The sequence below is a fragment of the Helicoverpa zea genome, chromosome 3, assembly GCF_022581195.2.
Source record: "Helicoverpa zea isolate HzStark_Cry1AcR chromosome 3, ilHelZeax1.1, whole genome shotgun sequence".
NCBI classification, from domain to species: Eukaryota; Metazoa; Arthropoda; class Insecta; order Lepidoptera; family Noctuidae; genus Helicoverpa; species Helicoverpa zea.
In genome coordinates, this window is record NC_061454.1 from 7490094 (window position 1) to 7506297 (window position 16204).

The window sequence follows — 16204 nt, forward strand, 5'->3', positions numbered from 1 at the left end:
AAAAAAAACTAGACTTGTAGGATCAATTTGGTTTATAAGTAGAAGCATTACCCATTCTATTAGCCTTTTCTGCCGCCTATTCACCCCCGACAAATACATCGGTCGCCGTCAGAGCTGCAGGCACAATCTCTTCGCCCCACCGACATGCAAAACAGTCGCCAGAGCTGAATCTCCTATATGTCGTACTCTTAAGACGCTCAACGCCCTTCTGACTGCCAACCCTGAATTTGATGTGTTTGTGGATAAGTGGAGTAAAGTGATGCGTGTGTGTTTGGGGTCCTGTGAGAGAAAGTATGCAAGAGCGTCCACTGTTCCTTGTTAGTTAGATAATCATTGAAATGCTGTCGACTATATGTTTTTACTTTTGTTTTGTTTTGATTTAATGTTTCCATGTTAATTATTGTAATTGGTGTTGCACCGTTTTAATTAACTATAAATAAATAAATAAAATTCTGGCAATTATTTCGATTTTTGCCTAGTATAATAGGAAGGTAGGTAATTTTCCTGTAGGCGTTTATGTAGAAGCCTATGATAATCCTATGTAGCCCTGGGTGGGTGTCTCACTTGTCCTGTTTTTACACTACGTATTAACTTTGTTTTCTTACCCTTTCCTTAGATCAGAAACCGGTAATGTTTAATTAAAACTTATTTATTTAATCAAGTGAGTACAGGAACTCGGTGCCAACCTATATTTAGATAGTTGACCCGTAAGTAATTGCGGTGACCGCTTGACATTCGATGTAGACGCCTGGCGTGAAAGGTTCGCATCATGAATTTCATGTCCAACTCGTTCATAACGTTGTATTCTTAGCTCTTCACATATTTTTGAAGTGCCAATGATTTTATAATTACTTATATAATAATTTTTCTACATACTCGACTTACATTACAGTAAATTTTGTTTCAGCAAATTCGTCTTCTTTTTCATTTTCTGACGTTATACTAAGTAGACTTACCAGTCTACCTGTTACAGATGGCCATCGGTCATCAGTTTCAAACCAGTTATGACAAGGGTGCGATGAACTGCAACGGAAGCACTTATGAGTGGGTGTTTTATGCTAGAGATATTGGTTTGTGGCCGTGTGCTTTACGCCTACGTTGGCGATGCACCCCGATGAGCGCTCGGTGAACCGAGTCACCCGTCCTCGTCACCTATCCAGTCTAATCTAACCTATGTGATAGTTTAGAATAGGCTGAATAGACACCTCCCCTTTGAGCTGATCGTTACAAGCAATCTAGAATAATTAACAGTTTAGGGACATGTAGCTTTCCATACTTGACAATGAACTTAGGTATACCTACAAGAAATTTGACTACACCGGATAATACCTAATCAGGAACTCACAGAGTTTAAAGAACAAGGTCATTAAGATAAGATCTTTCCGGAAAGGTTTAAATCTAAAAGTTAATAAGTAATCAATCATAATTTGACGAGAACTATGAAAATGAGGCGTTAAATAAAAGATGAAAATCTTATAATAAAGTTTAATACTTCTTAAAAAAACGTTAGCATTTGCTCTCTTTCGCGTCCATCAAAATGTTTCTGGACTGTAAAGTGGCGATGGCAAGAGTTCGGTCGTGTTTTTCTTCGCTCAACTGAAGTTGTAGGTTCTTGACCTCCATTTTCAATGTCTTGACTTCATTCTGCAGCCGCATGACGATCGTCCACAAGCTGGGCGAGGCGTGGCTCGACGTGGTATGTATCGGCAGCGACGGAGACCGCACCAGCGCTTCTATAGACGGATTCTCGTCGTCGCATTCTGAAAATACAATAATGTCTATGGAAGTATAAAAATTATCTTACTACTAGCTCTCGATGGATATTTTATCTGATACCCACCTTGTAGAACACTTGTTCAAATTATAAAAGTATTACGAGTACAATAATTATCGCATCTATATATTTTTGCTAGTTGTAGATATTTTTTATTTGCGAGAAAGTGTCATTATCAGATATCATGTTAGTGCAGCTATTACTGGTATTGGAAATCAATAAAACATTAACGAATAGTTCGTGTAGCAGCATTTCAGGCATGACAATATTATTGAGGGCTCATTAAATTGTAGAATTTATTTCGAGATGTTAATAATAACTACAACAGTTCCATAGAAAAATAAATATAATATTGTACCACACAATTTCGTTAACATATAAAGACTATTAGAGTTGTAATATATAATAGGATAAATGAATTTTCCAATAACTTATACCTCATCCATGTACAAATTAAACTAGTGCATTCGTATTTAAAAGTGGAATCAATATATTCATTTATATAATGAGAAACATTTTAACAAGACGAGGAACAAGTTGTACAATATGATCCTTACGATTACACAGACATTCAGAACGTAATGCAAACTTTTAATAATATCTAAATGTGTGTTATGCGCGAGATATTTATCTCTTAAAATGGGCACAAAAGCAGTGAAAACACACAATATTATGAGGCTATTATATGAACATACATAATGATATTCCACTTTGATGGAACTAAATATGTTATACATAGTTCTTTTGTTTTAATAACAAAGAGATGACTAACAACACAACACGTATTTAAACAGAAATTAATGGATTATATCCGACTATAAAGGCATTCGTTTGTTAGACATAGTATAATTGTTTAATACATAACATAGGTACACAAAAAATACACACTATAATATTGTTAATATACTACATACATTGAAAATATGTAATTATCATTCATAAAATATAAAGTTAATATGTACCTATCAAAGATAAATTTTTAAATCGGCAAAAGCAGTTTAACACTTAGAAAATGTACATCTTTTCAAATTACCTAAATGTATAATATCAATTCTATCGAAACACATCGCCACAATAAATAAATGTGAAAAAAATTGCACCCACCAGTACATAAATAGATATGCAATATTTTAATTTTATCGATAATGTGCTAATTACGTACTAAATAAAGCCAAAAGGCTATTGAAACACTCTTGAAACGAGTGTAGTTCACAGTGTCAGATCAGAGCAGAGTAAGCTAGGCACAGGCTTTGTAGGTACATTAAGCGCGACCAACAATAAATCGATATCTCCGTGTCAATGATCTCACCTAGTGAAAGCAAACCAATGTCAAAGCTTTGCAACCACACGTTACTGTTGTTACGAAAACTTATCACGAGTTTACTGCGTAAAACTTCAAAAAATCTTTTATTTAAGTTGCGTTGAAAATTGTCTTTATTTTTTTTATGCAGCTATGGAAGAATGCAAAATGTAATTATAACGAAGTGAGTAAATACTCGCACAGGCTGAATATCTGCAGATATTCAAGAATTTTAAATTTAAATATTTAATTAAAATTAAAGAGTAATCAGTGCAAGAGCCGATGTGTGCGAGCAGCATAAGGCGGATTTCCAGTTTCCACTTCAATTAATCAGTGCCAGCATATGCTTGACAAGCTTCACTATTTTTAGCTCTTTTCCCTAATGGGCTGTGGGAATAGCGCTCCGCTGAATCAGTTCTTATAATATACTTGCCGGTGACGCAAATATCTAGTACCAACACGTAATGTCATCTGTTTTAAGATAAACATCTCGAACCAACTACTATTTAATAATACAATATAAATAATTTTCTTGAGATTAAATCTTTCGAGACAAGAAAAGGGTGACAAAGAAAGCGTTGTACATAGAAAGATAAGTGCTACAATGAAGCAAGTGTAAGCGCGGGCTGTATTGCAGTTGGCACTGGTGCTAACGTTCGTATGTAAATGTAGCGAGCAGTGCATTGCGCTATCCTGTTCAATATTAAATGAATGGCACGCGGCGGGCACTGCTGCCCGCTGTGATTACCCGCCGCCGCCGCACAACCTAATAACTTGCTCCACTTGTCTCTATTAGCTATCTCCCTACGTGCACACACCTTCTGCTCGTGCTTTATAGTCTTTTATCAAGGTGTTCATTAATTAACAAAGCTTCAAACGTTAGAGTGAGTCTTGTGTAATTGTTAAACTTAATGGTTGCATATTTTTTATTCAATTAGCTAGGTATATAGTAACTATAATCACATATACCTATTGATACTTTGAGATATTGATAGTATGAAACCAGTGCCAGCCTCGTCGTTATAAATATTGAGGAGCAAATTCGATTATTCACCTTGAATAACACAATACATAAAAAATCTTTATAATCAAAATCTAGTATATATTTAACAAATTAACGACATTTTAGTGACTTCTCGTAGTCGTCTGCGTAAAAAGCACCATTTGGCATTTAATGGATTTCAATCATAAAGTCAAACTTCCAAGAAAAATAACGTGTCCTTGGCATCATTCCATTATTGATTCACAAATTCGTGAATATAGTCTATATAACATACATACATACACATTTAATATATTAATTACTTTACTTTCCTTACAATAATCTACAAGTTGCGGTAAGCATAACCATGCAAATTATGCTATAATTTAATGCACCACAAAAATATATTTGTAAAATATACAAGCAATATTTAAAATACTCTGTCTAATTACTAAATAATACTGCACACATGCATTTGTATATGAAAAATCTATGTAAACATAGATAACACGCTTATCGTCGGTTACACTAAGACTACATCAATGGCACTAGTACGAAGTTGTAACCAAAGCGAATATTCTGATTCAGGCATTCGCCTTGCTTGCAACTCGCAATACATTACATTTAGTTATAATGATCAGCTACAATGAAATGAGGATGCAATTATTCAAATTAAAACAAACAATTACAATATTAGTCAATGGGATCAGCTTTGGTTAAATGTAAAATTTGAAAATGAAACAGATTCAATGGTCACACCTGTCACGGGAACACATGACGTGGTTAAAGACAAGGGGGTAATCCGAGCGAACAGCGAAACGAGTGATATGTAGGAACAACAATTGAGCATATAACTAGGTTTTCTACTTATGTCAATCGAAATGATGTGATTTGGTAAGTTGTTTGACGAAGGTGCCGCAGCACCAGGTGGAGGAGCGCGCCGAGCGAGCGGGCGCGGGGGCGGCGGGCGCAGGCGCGGGTCGTGCCAGCCGCAGCGGCACCAGGCTGGGGTGCGAGCCGCTGCGGCGCTCGCGCCCGCACATCAACTTCTGTCGCCGCTCTTCCGAACACTCCCACAGGTTGGGGTTCGAGCGATTCATGTCGAATTTCCTATCCGACAACAGCCTCCTCGTGTCCGGCCCGCGATACAAGTATGCGTCCGCCGCAGAAGAGCTTTTGTTACGTTTTACTTTGGTCGTTTTAGTACAGCCGGAGTATTCGGGCGTGTTACTTCGCTGCACGGTCGGAAGTTTAGTGTAGTTATAGTGAGGGATGTTAGTAGCGGGTGCGTGATATTGTACTTTACCGAGCGATAAGTGGCCGCAGTCCACTGCAGGTGCGATATAAAGGCAGCCGCATGTAACAAAATAGAAAGATTCAGACTACCTGATCAAGAGATTCGGGCTTCACGGTTTCCGTATTAGACAAGATGTTCCGGCCTTAGTAATGTTTAACACATCAAGCGCAGATTGAAACGATTCTTGCGATTTGTTAGTGACAAGATATACTTTGGTGATGCTAGTAAATATGCTAAACAATAACTATTAAAGATCGAATAATCGAGTCTTTATTTATTGATACGGATACAAAATAAATAGTAACCTCTACAACGACTAGCTACTTTGTACTCATACGAACTAAATATACAATAAATAAAAGTTCTATATTTGATACCGTATCTTGAAGATTGAGAATAAATAATACTAACGCTATCAGATCTACGAGAACTAATACAGTGTACAAGAGATTATCAAAGCATGCTGCACATGCACTTACGAGGTGTGTGCCTAAATAAATACCGATAATATGAGAGAGATACTGAGTATTGTAATAAATTAATATACTGATACACGGAGAGCTTAATTAATATATAGTATCGTCATTACACCAACAACAGCAAACTTGAACAACTATTATTTTCAAGCGCTACTTTTATGACTAGCGGAAAATTTGGTTTTATGTATAGATACAGATCTTTCATTCTAAGAGCCAACTGATAATACGGTTTCTTGACTTCGCATGTCTCCTCCTTGTCGACTCGAATATCTCCAGCGGAATATTGGGTACTGCATAATAAATACGCTGTGTTAGTGATACCGTCTACCTGCTATGTGGATCATTTCATTACTACAACCATTACATGTACTTTAGCAAAGACAGTTGATATGCATTTATCTGATACTTAGCGAAATCGGTCTACTTTTATTTCAGCATAATTATTTTTTATTAGCACGAAGGAATCAATTTTACTGCACAAAGATTCTATATTATTTCCGCCGGAGCAGGTAGGATCTAGTTTAATATTATATCTAGTTTCATTCTACAGTTTTAAGAAGGCGTGTATATTATTTGTATTTTGTACTGTGGAATAAATTGTAGTACTCACCTGAACTTACAGCGTTCCTACAGCGCGCCGAGGTGCAGTAAGCTTCTATAACCTTTAATATAAGGGCGTCCTCTTCATAAGAATTGGACTTCCGTTGATGCGGCGCATAAGGGTGCGTCGGTCCAATGTTTTCGTCCGAACCGACCGTGAATGATTGCGGCCGGAGAGGCGGCGCCGGCCGTAAACATGTTATGCTCCACCCTACGTCAGTAATAACCAAATATTGCAGTAAGTATCCAGTCAAATCTTATTTTTGGCAAACAAACACAACATGCTAAAACACTAAAAAAGCCAACATCTGATATTAAAAATGCTTCAAATATGTGAACCATTAATAGGAATAGTTTAACGTCACGTAATAGCACAGAATAGAATTCACAGCATCGTTTTGAGACATCAATATTTATTATAGGTGATATCATCCATGAGTTAATGGCGTGAAATTCATTAGTAATTTCTGCAAATAAATGAAACACATGCTAAGTAAATAAGAATATCTTTACCTTTATTGCTGTAGTTCGATCCAGCCGTGTCGATGAAATCAACAGATGAAAACTTTTTGCCGATAGGAGTTTTGTTTGGCTTGGCGGGTGATTGGTCGAGAGAGTCGCATGAATTTAATAGCCAGCGCGCAGACTGATTCTTTTGTTTATTTTTCTGCGTTTGTTGCGTATGTTGTGTGTAGCTTTGATGATTGTTGAATGAATGTGATCTTTTGTGGTTTGTTAGACCAGACGATAAATCAGAGTTATTGCTGTCGCTCATGGCCATCTGTTGAAAAACAAAACTTGTTATTAAACTAGAATTTTGCATGGAGACAACTTGTAACAGGTGGTTATTAACCGTTCCGTAAAGTTAGCAAATAGATACAATTGTGCAAGTTGTTTAATGGAAATTTTCAGTTTCTGCAGCATTTGTTCAAACATGTTTATCTCAAAAGCAAGGGTATATAGCGGACACTCGCCAACTGACTCGTCATCTCAACATTTGATACAAAGATAATTCTGGCATTTTATCACAATACATTTCTTCTATATGCTTACTTATCTCTCTTTAGCAAGTATACCTCAAGTCCCAGTTCAAATGGGTTTCAATAATATAAGGTAACCACTAACCAAACACTTTGCTGTTCAATGTATAAAGAAGTCCAAATATTGGTGTGAGGAACAGGTCATAAAGCCTTACCATGCATTATATTCGTCTTAATAGGTTAGTGAAATTACATGATATCTACTTGCAGTGATTGTTTTGTAGTTAGTATGATGAATAAACACAGGCAAGGATGATCAAGTAAAGCACTGCAACACTGGGGTAACTCTAATGATAGTATTAATCTAATGGTTACAAATCCTCAAGGCAATATTATCTTCAAACCAGTGACACAAATCAGTAGCTCTTTACAAAAGAATAATCCTTGCCTGAGTCGGTGACCACGGTAATGGGTAATTTTGCTTTCATCCACCAGTGTGCGTACAAATCTGAACGATACACCACAAACCCGCTTTGGGCTTCAGCTAGACCCTTCTGCACTTTCGACAAGTCCTCACTGCGAGACCTGGTCTTACGCATTTGCGCGTTACTCGTATCTATGCTCTGTGCATTTTCTTTGTTAAACAAGTCACGGTTGCGTGGAGCGTTAGCCCGGGATTGCCTTTGAATATTATTGATTTCAGGAGTTTCACGATAGATACGCATATGATAGTGCAGACTAGGCTTTGTTCGTTCTGTTATGTTCAAAGTGCTCCACTGGCAGGGTATGGGTTGGCGCACGTTTTTGGGAATCTCTATGTGCGTACTGGGTTTCCTATATACTCTTGGCGGGGGCTCAGGTTTCAACTTGATTTCCGGCACGTAACGTTCAATGTTTCGCCTTATAGAGGTTCGCTTAATCTGCGTAGTAGGTACAGTTGGTACGGCTGTAAACGTTGACGTCACATTCATGCTCGATGAGTCCATGACATCTAGGCTGTTCTCCGACGTAACACTGGTCACGCAAGATGTCCTAGCAGTAGACCCAAATGGTGAAGTGCATCTGCATTGATCTTCATAGGTCGCCGCCTCTATTTCAGACAAAGTTACTTTCTTCCGATGATCGGCATCAAAACTGCCTTGCGATAAATTAGTTAAAGACCCTTTAGAATTTTCAGAACTTTTGTCGTGGTTATCTGAATCATTGCCTGTGTTCCCAGAACTTTGAGAGTACTCGTGCATGTTCAACTCCGGCGAGGCTAAATTACAACTTCCAACAACGCCCGAATCAGAAGATCGCGGACTCGGACACACCGATCTGTTACAACATTCGCATTTCTTATGCATTTTGTGATTTTCTGACTGCGAGCTCATCCTATGCATTCTAGCCTCTTCACTCCTGTGGTAATTCTCAGTTTCTACCATGGACCTGGACATCGACCGTCTAATTCTTTTGTCCGAATTCAATGAATGCTTGCGGAAAGGTACATTGGTGTTGAGATTAACATTGATTATCTTCATGTTGTCCTCTTCGTTTCTAAACATAGGCGGCGGGTCTATTATAATAGATTCTATGGGACTGTAACTCTGTTTCGGCGACGGTGGAGCTAAAAGCTGCAATACATCAGATGTCAATTCTTCATCGGCACGTTCTTGTTCAGGAGTGTAGCTTTCCTCTGTTGACTTCCATAGCTTCGTAACGGTTTCGTTCTTGGCGCTGACATTTGGGAAACTCCGTCTTGTTGTTATGAAATCTGTTTCTTCATTGCCAAGAATATCAATTTGTGTACTTTGATCCATATTAACTAAATCCTCACAGGCCATGTAACTTCTTACTTCAAAGCTGGAATTCTCAGTACTTTCGGAATGTTGGGCAAATGGATACAAATTGTTTATACCTAATGCTGTCTTGTGGTAGTTTTGGCCACTGTCAATGGTCTTTATAGTGTTGTGCGGTCTTTTATTCCCTGTTACACCTTCAAATAACTCGCGGGTGCAATCAGCCCTAGGTATTGCTTGATTTTCATCCAAATGCATATCGGCCGTGTTATCAAAATATCGTACGTAACCAAAATTACTGCCCCAACTACTACATGATGATATGGTTCGCGGACTTTCCATAGCATTCTGTCTCAGTATTTTAGAGCAACTGACAGCTTCTGCGTCAGTACAGCTAGAACTCGTATACGATTCAGTCCCATCGGTTTCTCTGTCACTGTCATCACTATCAGAATATTCAGTATCTGCGCCTATCGTGCCATCATTCTCTATTTTTAGACGAATATGATTTTTGTGTCTTCGTCTGACAGGCAAACCCGTTAACTCGAAAGCTTTCGCCCATGTCCTTTCATGCAGGAGTTTGCGTAACATTTGCCTCGTGATCACTTTTTTCTTAACGAGTCTCGCGAAATATTTGGTCAAGGAATAGTAAGGCGATGCAGAAGGGTAGCTAGGCGGTGGTAACGTCACGTGATAAAGGCTGCGGCGACTAGTGTTGATGCTAGACAACGCCCCTTCAGAAGGAGAGCGGGTCAGCTATACAACCAAAAATAAACCTTAGTCTTGTGTGTAAACAAAATATCTATATTCTAGTAACGAGTGGCTATTAGACGCGTTTGAGAGTACTTGATATTTTTAGCAAAGTGGGGCAAGGTAAGCATATACTTACATGTGGTAGTGATTGTGGTTGTCCCGGCTCATGAGCTGGACTGCTGGTGTTGGAGTGCTTCTGCAACAGGCTCACCCAGTTGTCAGCTTCAGCTCTTGTTTGACATACAGCCACAATAGTATCTATCATTGGGCCACCTATTTCAAATGCATTCTTTCTGGTATCTGTATCATCTAATTTGGAGACAGTTATGCCTGTCAGTGGAAGACAACCCTGGAAAATTCCATATTATAAGTACCCAAATACACCATTAAAAAAACATGGAATATTTCATTATGAACTTACTTCATAAACAAACGCAGACACCCTCTTGCTTACGGACAATAGCAGAAGCGCAGAAGGGAAGAGAACAAGATAGCGATCTTGATGCGAAGGGCCAACGGCAACACTGCCCATGTGTAATACGTCGCCAAGAGAGGCCAGCTCACCGCCAGGCCATCCTCGCACTTCACCAGTCACTACTTGGAGCTCCAACTCTTTCTGGCGACGTAATGCTGCACAACCACTCTGAAAATATAAATTTATGTGACGTTACATGACAGGATTGCTTATATTGGAACATGGAATTCCTCAAGATGCAGATGACAGATTTTGTTTAAGATATTTGTTTTACAAATTACAAGTTTCTCAATACTCAATACTCAATTCTTTATTGCATTCCACAATGTAGGTTTAGGTGGTAAACATTTATTTGGTAGGTAACAGTTATGGACCCTGTCGGGCACAGCAAAAGATATTCTTAATATACGTATGTGGAGAGGACTTTACATTCAAATAACTTAAGTATAATTACAATTCAACTTATTCTAAAAACATTTACATAACACTAACATTACAATTAAAATTATAGACTTTATTTTTCTAGTTTTAGAGATTTATCACTTAAATATTCATCAACACTATAATAATATTTTTTTAATAATAACTTTTTTAATTTCTTTACGAATAGATGGAGTTTTTTTTCATTTTTTATTGTTTCTGGTAGCATATTATATATTTTTACCGACATTACCAGAGGACTTGTAGAGTGTATTTTTAAGCGGGATGATGGTAGGTTGAGTCGTGTTTTGTGTCTAAGTGTGTACCTTGTTTGTATGTTTTCTCGTTTGGTGTAAAAGTCTTGGTGTTTGTGAGCAAATTTGCATATTTCTAATATGTACATACACGGCAGAGTTAGGATATTTTGTTCTATAAAATGGGGTTTGCAGCTATCTGTCTGTTGTATATTTACCAGGATACGGATAAGTTTCTTTTGAACGGTGAATAGTGTTGGGGCATCTGTACTATATCCCCACATTATAATGCCGTAACTGAGCCATGCATAAGCATAGGCGTAGTACATAACTAGAGCAGTCTGTAAATTTGTTGTTTTTTTAACTTCCCGGAAAGCATATATAAATTTCGATAGTTTTGATTTTATGTTTATTACGTGTGACTTCCAAGTTATATTTTTGTCTATGGTTATGCCTAATAGTTTGAATTCATTGACTGTTTCTATTATATGGTTATTGAAGGAAAATTGTACATTTAGAGGAGTTTTTTGGTAGGGGTGGAAAGTTATGAGTTTGGTTTTTTGGAAGTTTATTTCGAGGTTGTGTTCATTCATCCAGGTTTTTATTTTCCCGAGAATTTCATTGAGGGTACTGTTTAAGTTCGTATTGTCATGACATTGGGTAAGAATGGAGATGTCGTCCGCAAATAAAACGCAAGGTCCGGTTTCTGCAATAAATTTTGGGAGATCATTGATGTAAATGAGAAATAAAAGACATCCAATAACACTACCCTGTGGTATTGATGCGGTTATCGCCTTTAGGTCAGATCGAAACTTTTGAAGTTCGTTTATAGTGTTATTGAAGTATTCTATCTCTACTAGCTGTGCTCTATTTTCAAGATAAGATTTGAACCATTCGTATGCTTTACCGCGGATCCCTAATCTATATAATTTATTTAATAAGATATCATATCGCACTTTATCATAAGCTTTGGTCATGTCAAGCATTAACCCTACTGCGTATTTTTTATTATTTAGTATGCTTAGGGCTTCCTGCATAAATTTATAAACCGCTAACGCTGTTGATCGATTTTTTCGAAAGCCGTTTTGGCATTCGTCAAATATTTGATATTTTTCGCAGAAAGTGTACACGCGATTGCACATAGCTTTCTCAAAGATTTTTGAAGCTGTAGGCAATAAAGCTATTGGACGGTAATTACTTGGCTCCGTTTTGTCATTTTTCTTGTGTAGCGGCTTCACTAAAGCTATTTTCAGCTGGTCTGGGAATACACCATCTTCAAAAGACTGGTTAAGCAATTTGTAGAAGGGTAGTGTAAGCTCATCAGCGCATTTTCTGAGTAGACAGGGTGGAAGTTCATCTATGCCGTGGCTTTTTTTATTTTTTAGTGTTTTTAGCATACTATTAATTTCGTAAGGGTCTGCTTAAGTTTATTATTAGGTTGAACATAATGTAGCAAAAATGTTATACAAATTATGAATTTTCAGTTACAAAATGTACTTACAGCTATATCTTTGTAAACAACTGATGCTCGGTGAGTGTCACCTCTGTCTGGATGGGCTTCATGGACATGCCTAGCCAACTCCTGTAGCATTGCTGGGTACTTGCCCAACCTTCGGAATGGCTTGGATAAGCCAGCTGTCAATACTAGAACCCCAGGACAAACAGCCCCAGCTTCTTCCATCCATGTATTCAGTTCCTCTCTAAGGAAAATAAATAAGTTTCCAACATTAGAAGAGCACAATACCGGTATTAATGAATAAAAGTTTACTAAATCAATATTGCCATGCTTTGAATTACATAATTTGCCAATCAAACAGATGTCAGATAATAATATATTGGCAAAATAAATATGCAAAATATAGTATACTGAAAATTATTCTTACTTGTACTTATCAAGAATGCAGACAGCTTTGGGATGGCCAGCACAGTAAGTTTGGTGAACAGTCTTAATTTTAGGAGCCCATTGTAAAAAGAGGCCTCCCACTCGCTGGTCTGGCCCAGTCTTTGTTGCACATTCATCTAGCAGGCCCAGGAACTGCTCATGTACTTGTAGGACTTCATTGATGTTGCCTGTTAATTGCTTGAACTCATCCCTGGTCAGCCTAGGAGTCATTATTAATTTAATTGGTTGAGCATAGTGACCTGTCACCTCAATAACGTTATACTACATATATGATAGTTAATGAAAAAAATTCAAAAGAAAAATAAATAATATCTACACTTACATGTCACTTTTCTCCAAAGGTTGTAAAAAATTACTGACAAGGCCCTGCATTTCAGCCACATGTGCCTTTTCTGAGTCTATTATATCTTTGAGAACTACATTTCTGAATGCCTGTATTTCTGATGCTGCCCGAATTGGAGATGTTGTCACACTTCCTGATGGATCTGTGTTTACATGTAAACATTTTAGGAGATTTATCACATATCAACTCAAATGTAATGTCATTGATTCAAGTGTAAACTTGTAGAGTAACATAGATATCATACCTTTATGTTCAGTTACATAGTTGCTTGGAAACCAGCCCGTCGTTTCACCCAAAGTGCCCTCCCACCATCCACCTTCTTCTTTTTGGGTAACAGTAATAATATCGCCCTTTTTGAAACATAGCTCGTCATTGTTTTTACCCTTAAAAGAATATATTGCTTTCACCAAGCAATTTTCCGTTGACATTTTACTTGTTTTCTGGCACCATGATATAAATTCTAGAAAAATAACTCCAAATCAGAATTGTACAGTTGATGCTGAAAGATGACTTGTGCGCACTATTAATAAAACTAGGGACGCGAAAACTACCAAGATTACCAAATACGACTACAAATACACTAAATGAGTAAACATTTAAATAGGATAAGCTATTTGTTTCAGATTGAAATATTCTTCGGACAGCTCATAGAAATAACAGGAAGTGTTGGTGTCAAAGCAAAGAGTTACATTACACAGTGAATTGTTAGATGAATTGACTAATTAACTGGAACAATACTCCAACACACTTTTATTATGCAATAACAATACAAATTAGCATTCTTTTACTGATTTAATAACGTACAAAAATGAAAAATCCTCGATTTTCACGGACTTCCAGTTCCAAAAATAAACAGACCACAGACTAAAACTTTGACAATCAATCGTACCGTAGAGTATAGACTCGATATGGTATGGAGGTGACAAAAAATAGATGCGTATCATCGAAAAAGAAAGTGATAATTTATTTTGTAGTTATAAATATGTCTTTTGTAATAGGAGGAACGATAAATATTAATTAAGTCATAAAATATCGGGTGCGGTGGTCGTTCGTGTTGAAGTGGCTGGTATGATATACTGGTACATGGCCCCTACCGATTTCTCAGCAACCAACGAAGCTCGGTGGATCTTGCAGTTCATCCTATGCTGTCTAAGCTTCCGCCATTTACCAAGGTGCGCAGATAAAAAATTGAAAATGAGAATCCTAAATTTTCATTCATGTTTTAATTTTCGATACCAATACTAGCTTCATTTTTTGTACTTAGGTACTCTAAAATCTCAAAACTACAGCTGAACCAAATTTGAAAAGTTCTTTCACTGCCTAGAAGCTTCTACCCCTAAGCAATAAAGGTTATATTCTATCTGGGCATTGAAAGTAGTTTCCATGGGATGCAAGAATAGGATGAATCTGGCTACACATTTCCAAATAAAAAACAATATTTAGTACAAATTTTAATAAAAGAAAAATTACATAAAAAATATAGGTAATACCTATCACTTAAGTGTAATTATTAGATATATTATTTACATTATTATCTTATGTATGTAAGAATGTTATTTTAATTATTACTGAGATTGTTACTATTGTTGCTTTGTTATTACAAAAATTCATCGCACCAATCTTTCAAACACTGATAACAGTCTGCTGATTGTTTAGAATTGGCATTACATGTATCTTTTAGCCACTCTTGGAATAATTCCTTGTCTTTCTTCAATACCAGAAACTGTCCCAAAACCGTGTAAGCCTGAAAAAAAGAAACATTATTTAAATCTATGAATTTCCTGTAACTAAATATTTCAGTTTGTGTATTTCTTATTAAAATATTTCTAAATTTAAATAAACTTAAACTTATATAATAACTTAAAAGTTATTGTCAAACTATGGAAAAGTTATTGTCAAACTATTTACATAGTTTGACAATAACTTTTCCATATTCAGTATGTGTAACTTAAGTGTACTGTGTACTTAACCTACAATATCAATCAACTACAATTTCAGTGAACTTGTACACTTTCTAAATACACATTGCTTATCACATATAGGTTCTAAAAACTATAATTTGGCTGTTTAATTAAGCTCTTGGAATGGTCTTACTATAAATATCATCATCATGTTTACATAGCTGTCATAATATTATATTTTTAGGTATTACTATACAGTCAATTGCTGTCCATTAACTTAAATTTATAGGACAGGAAACCTGTTATCAGTCTAGAAATTGTATCTAAAAACTTGAAGTAGGATGTTTTTAATGACATTGTTGTCATCATACTCTTTTCACAGCAACCGTTAAAATGTATACCTAATTAATTTTAAAATTTGTTAGTCACTGGGTGCAACTTGCAAGGCAAGATAGACAATAGGCGCTAAAATCTTCACTATTGGATTAATGAATCATTGTTTGTAAGGACTGGCAAAGTTAGCTTCGACCAAAGGAAATGGATCATATATAATGTGTATAAAATCAACACCAACCTTATCAAATCCAGCAACTTCCAATCTTTTACCCAATACTTCACCGACGCCTGCTAATTCGGTTACTGGCTTTTCACCCATGGGCTCAGCCACGAAGTTTCTGTGTTTTTGTGATGTACTAGACATTGTGTTTGCAGCTCGCTACTCCTTTCCGAAATAATATAAAAAGATTGTGATAAATACAATCAGTATTCACTTTAATTTATTGAAAAGTTATATGAAAAATGAAATTAACATTTACGAGCCAAGAAGCGTGCAAAGCAAACAACCACAGATAAATTTATGTAGCTTGCAAACAACCACAGATAAATAAACATCAATTGTCTATACTATTCCACAATAAATAAAGCTGCGAAAATAGATGTAAAAGGCCCCACAGATTCAAGAACAG

General features: G+C 36.6%; 2 protein-coding genes across 5 annotated transcripts; both read right to left on the bottom strand.

Moving 5' to 3' along the window:
• Window positions 1-1471: 1471 nt before the first annotated feature.
• On the bottom strand, window positions 1472-14222 carry LOC124645807 (rho guanine nucleotide exchange factor 7). Of its 4 annotated transcripts, none has more exons than XM_047185713.1 (10): window positions 14143-14222; window positions 13583-13798; window positions 13318-13480; window positions 12976-13194; window positions 12594-12792; window positions 10365-10586; window positions 10080-10292; window positions 6946-7213; window positions 6443-6643; window positions 1472-1760 (listed from the first exon to the last, which is right to left on the bottom strand). In XM_047185713.1, exons 2-10 carry the CDS (start codon window positions 13764-13766, stop codon window positions 1507-1509), a joined length of 1923 nt encoding a protein of 640 aa, XP_047041669.1. In that variant the 5' UTR covers window positions 13767-13798; window positions 14143-14222; the 3' UTR covers window positions 1472-1506. The 4 variants fall into 4 exon arrangements, with proteins under 4 accessions (XP_047041669.1, XP_047041667.1, XP_047041668.1 ...); XM_047185711.1 differs by having other exon boundaries at window positions 1472-5386; XM_047185712.1 differs by having other exon boundaries at window positions 1472-5386; window positions 14033-14173.
• A 554-nt stretch (window positions 14223-14776) lies between these two features.
• LOC124645781 (barrier-to-autointegration factor) lies at window positions 14777-16104 on the bottom strand. Its single transcript, XM_047185663.1, has 2 exons — window positions 15814-16104; window positions 14777-15082 (listed from the first exon to the last, which is right to left on the bottom strand). Exons 1-2 carry the CDS (start codon window positions 15937-15939, stop codon window positions 14936-14938), a joined length of 273 nt encoding a protein of 90 aa, XP_047041619.1. The 5' UTR covers window positions 15940-16104; the 3' UTR covers window positions 14777-14935.
• Between the last annotated feature and the right edge of the window lie 100 nt (window positions 16105-16204).

Coding starts and splice junctions, on each gene's coding strand:
- LOC124645807 (XM_047185714.1), bottom strand. CDS start 13,766: ATGTCAACGGAAAATTGCTTGGTGAAAGCAATATATTCTTTTAAGGGT. Junction 13,481..13,582: donor CTATGTAACTGAACATAAAG/GTATGATATCTA, acceptor ATGTAAACACAG/ATCCATCAGGAAGTGTGACA. Junction 10,587..12,593: donor TTGTTTACAAAGATATAGCT/GTAAGTACATTT, acceptor TTATATTTTCAG/AGTGGTTGTGCAGCATTACG.
- LOC124645781 (XM_047185663.1), bottom strand. CDS start 15,939: ATGTCTAGTACATCACAAAAACACAGAAACTTCGTGGCTGAGCCCATG. Junction 15,083..15,813: donor AAGTTGCTGGATTTGATAAG/GTTGGTGTTGAT, acceptor TCTTTTTTTCAG/GCTTACACGGTTTTGGGACA.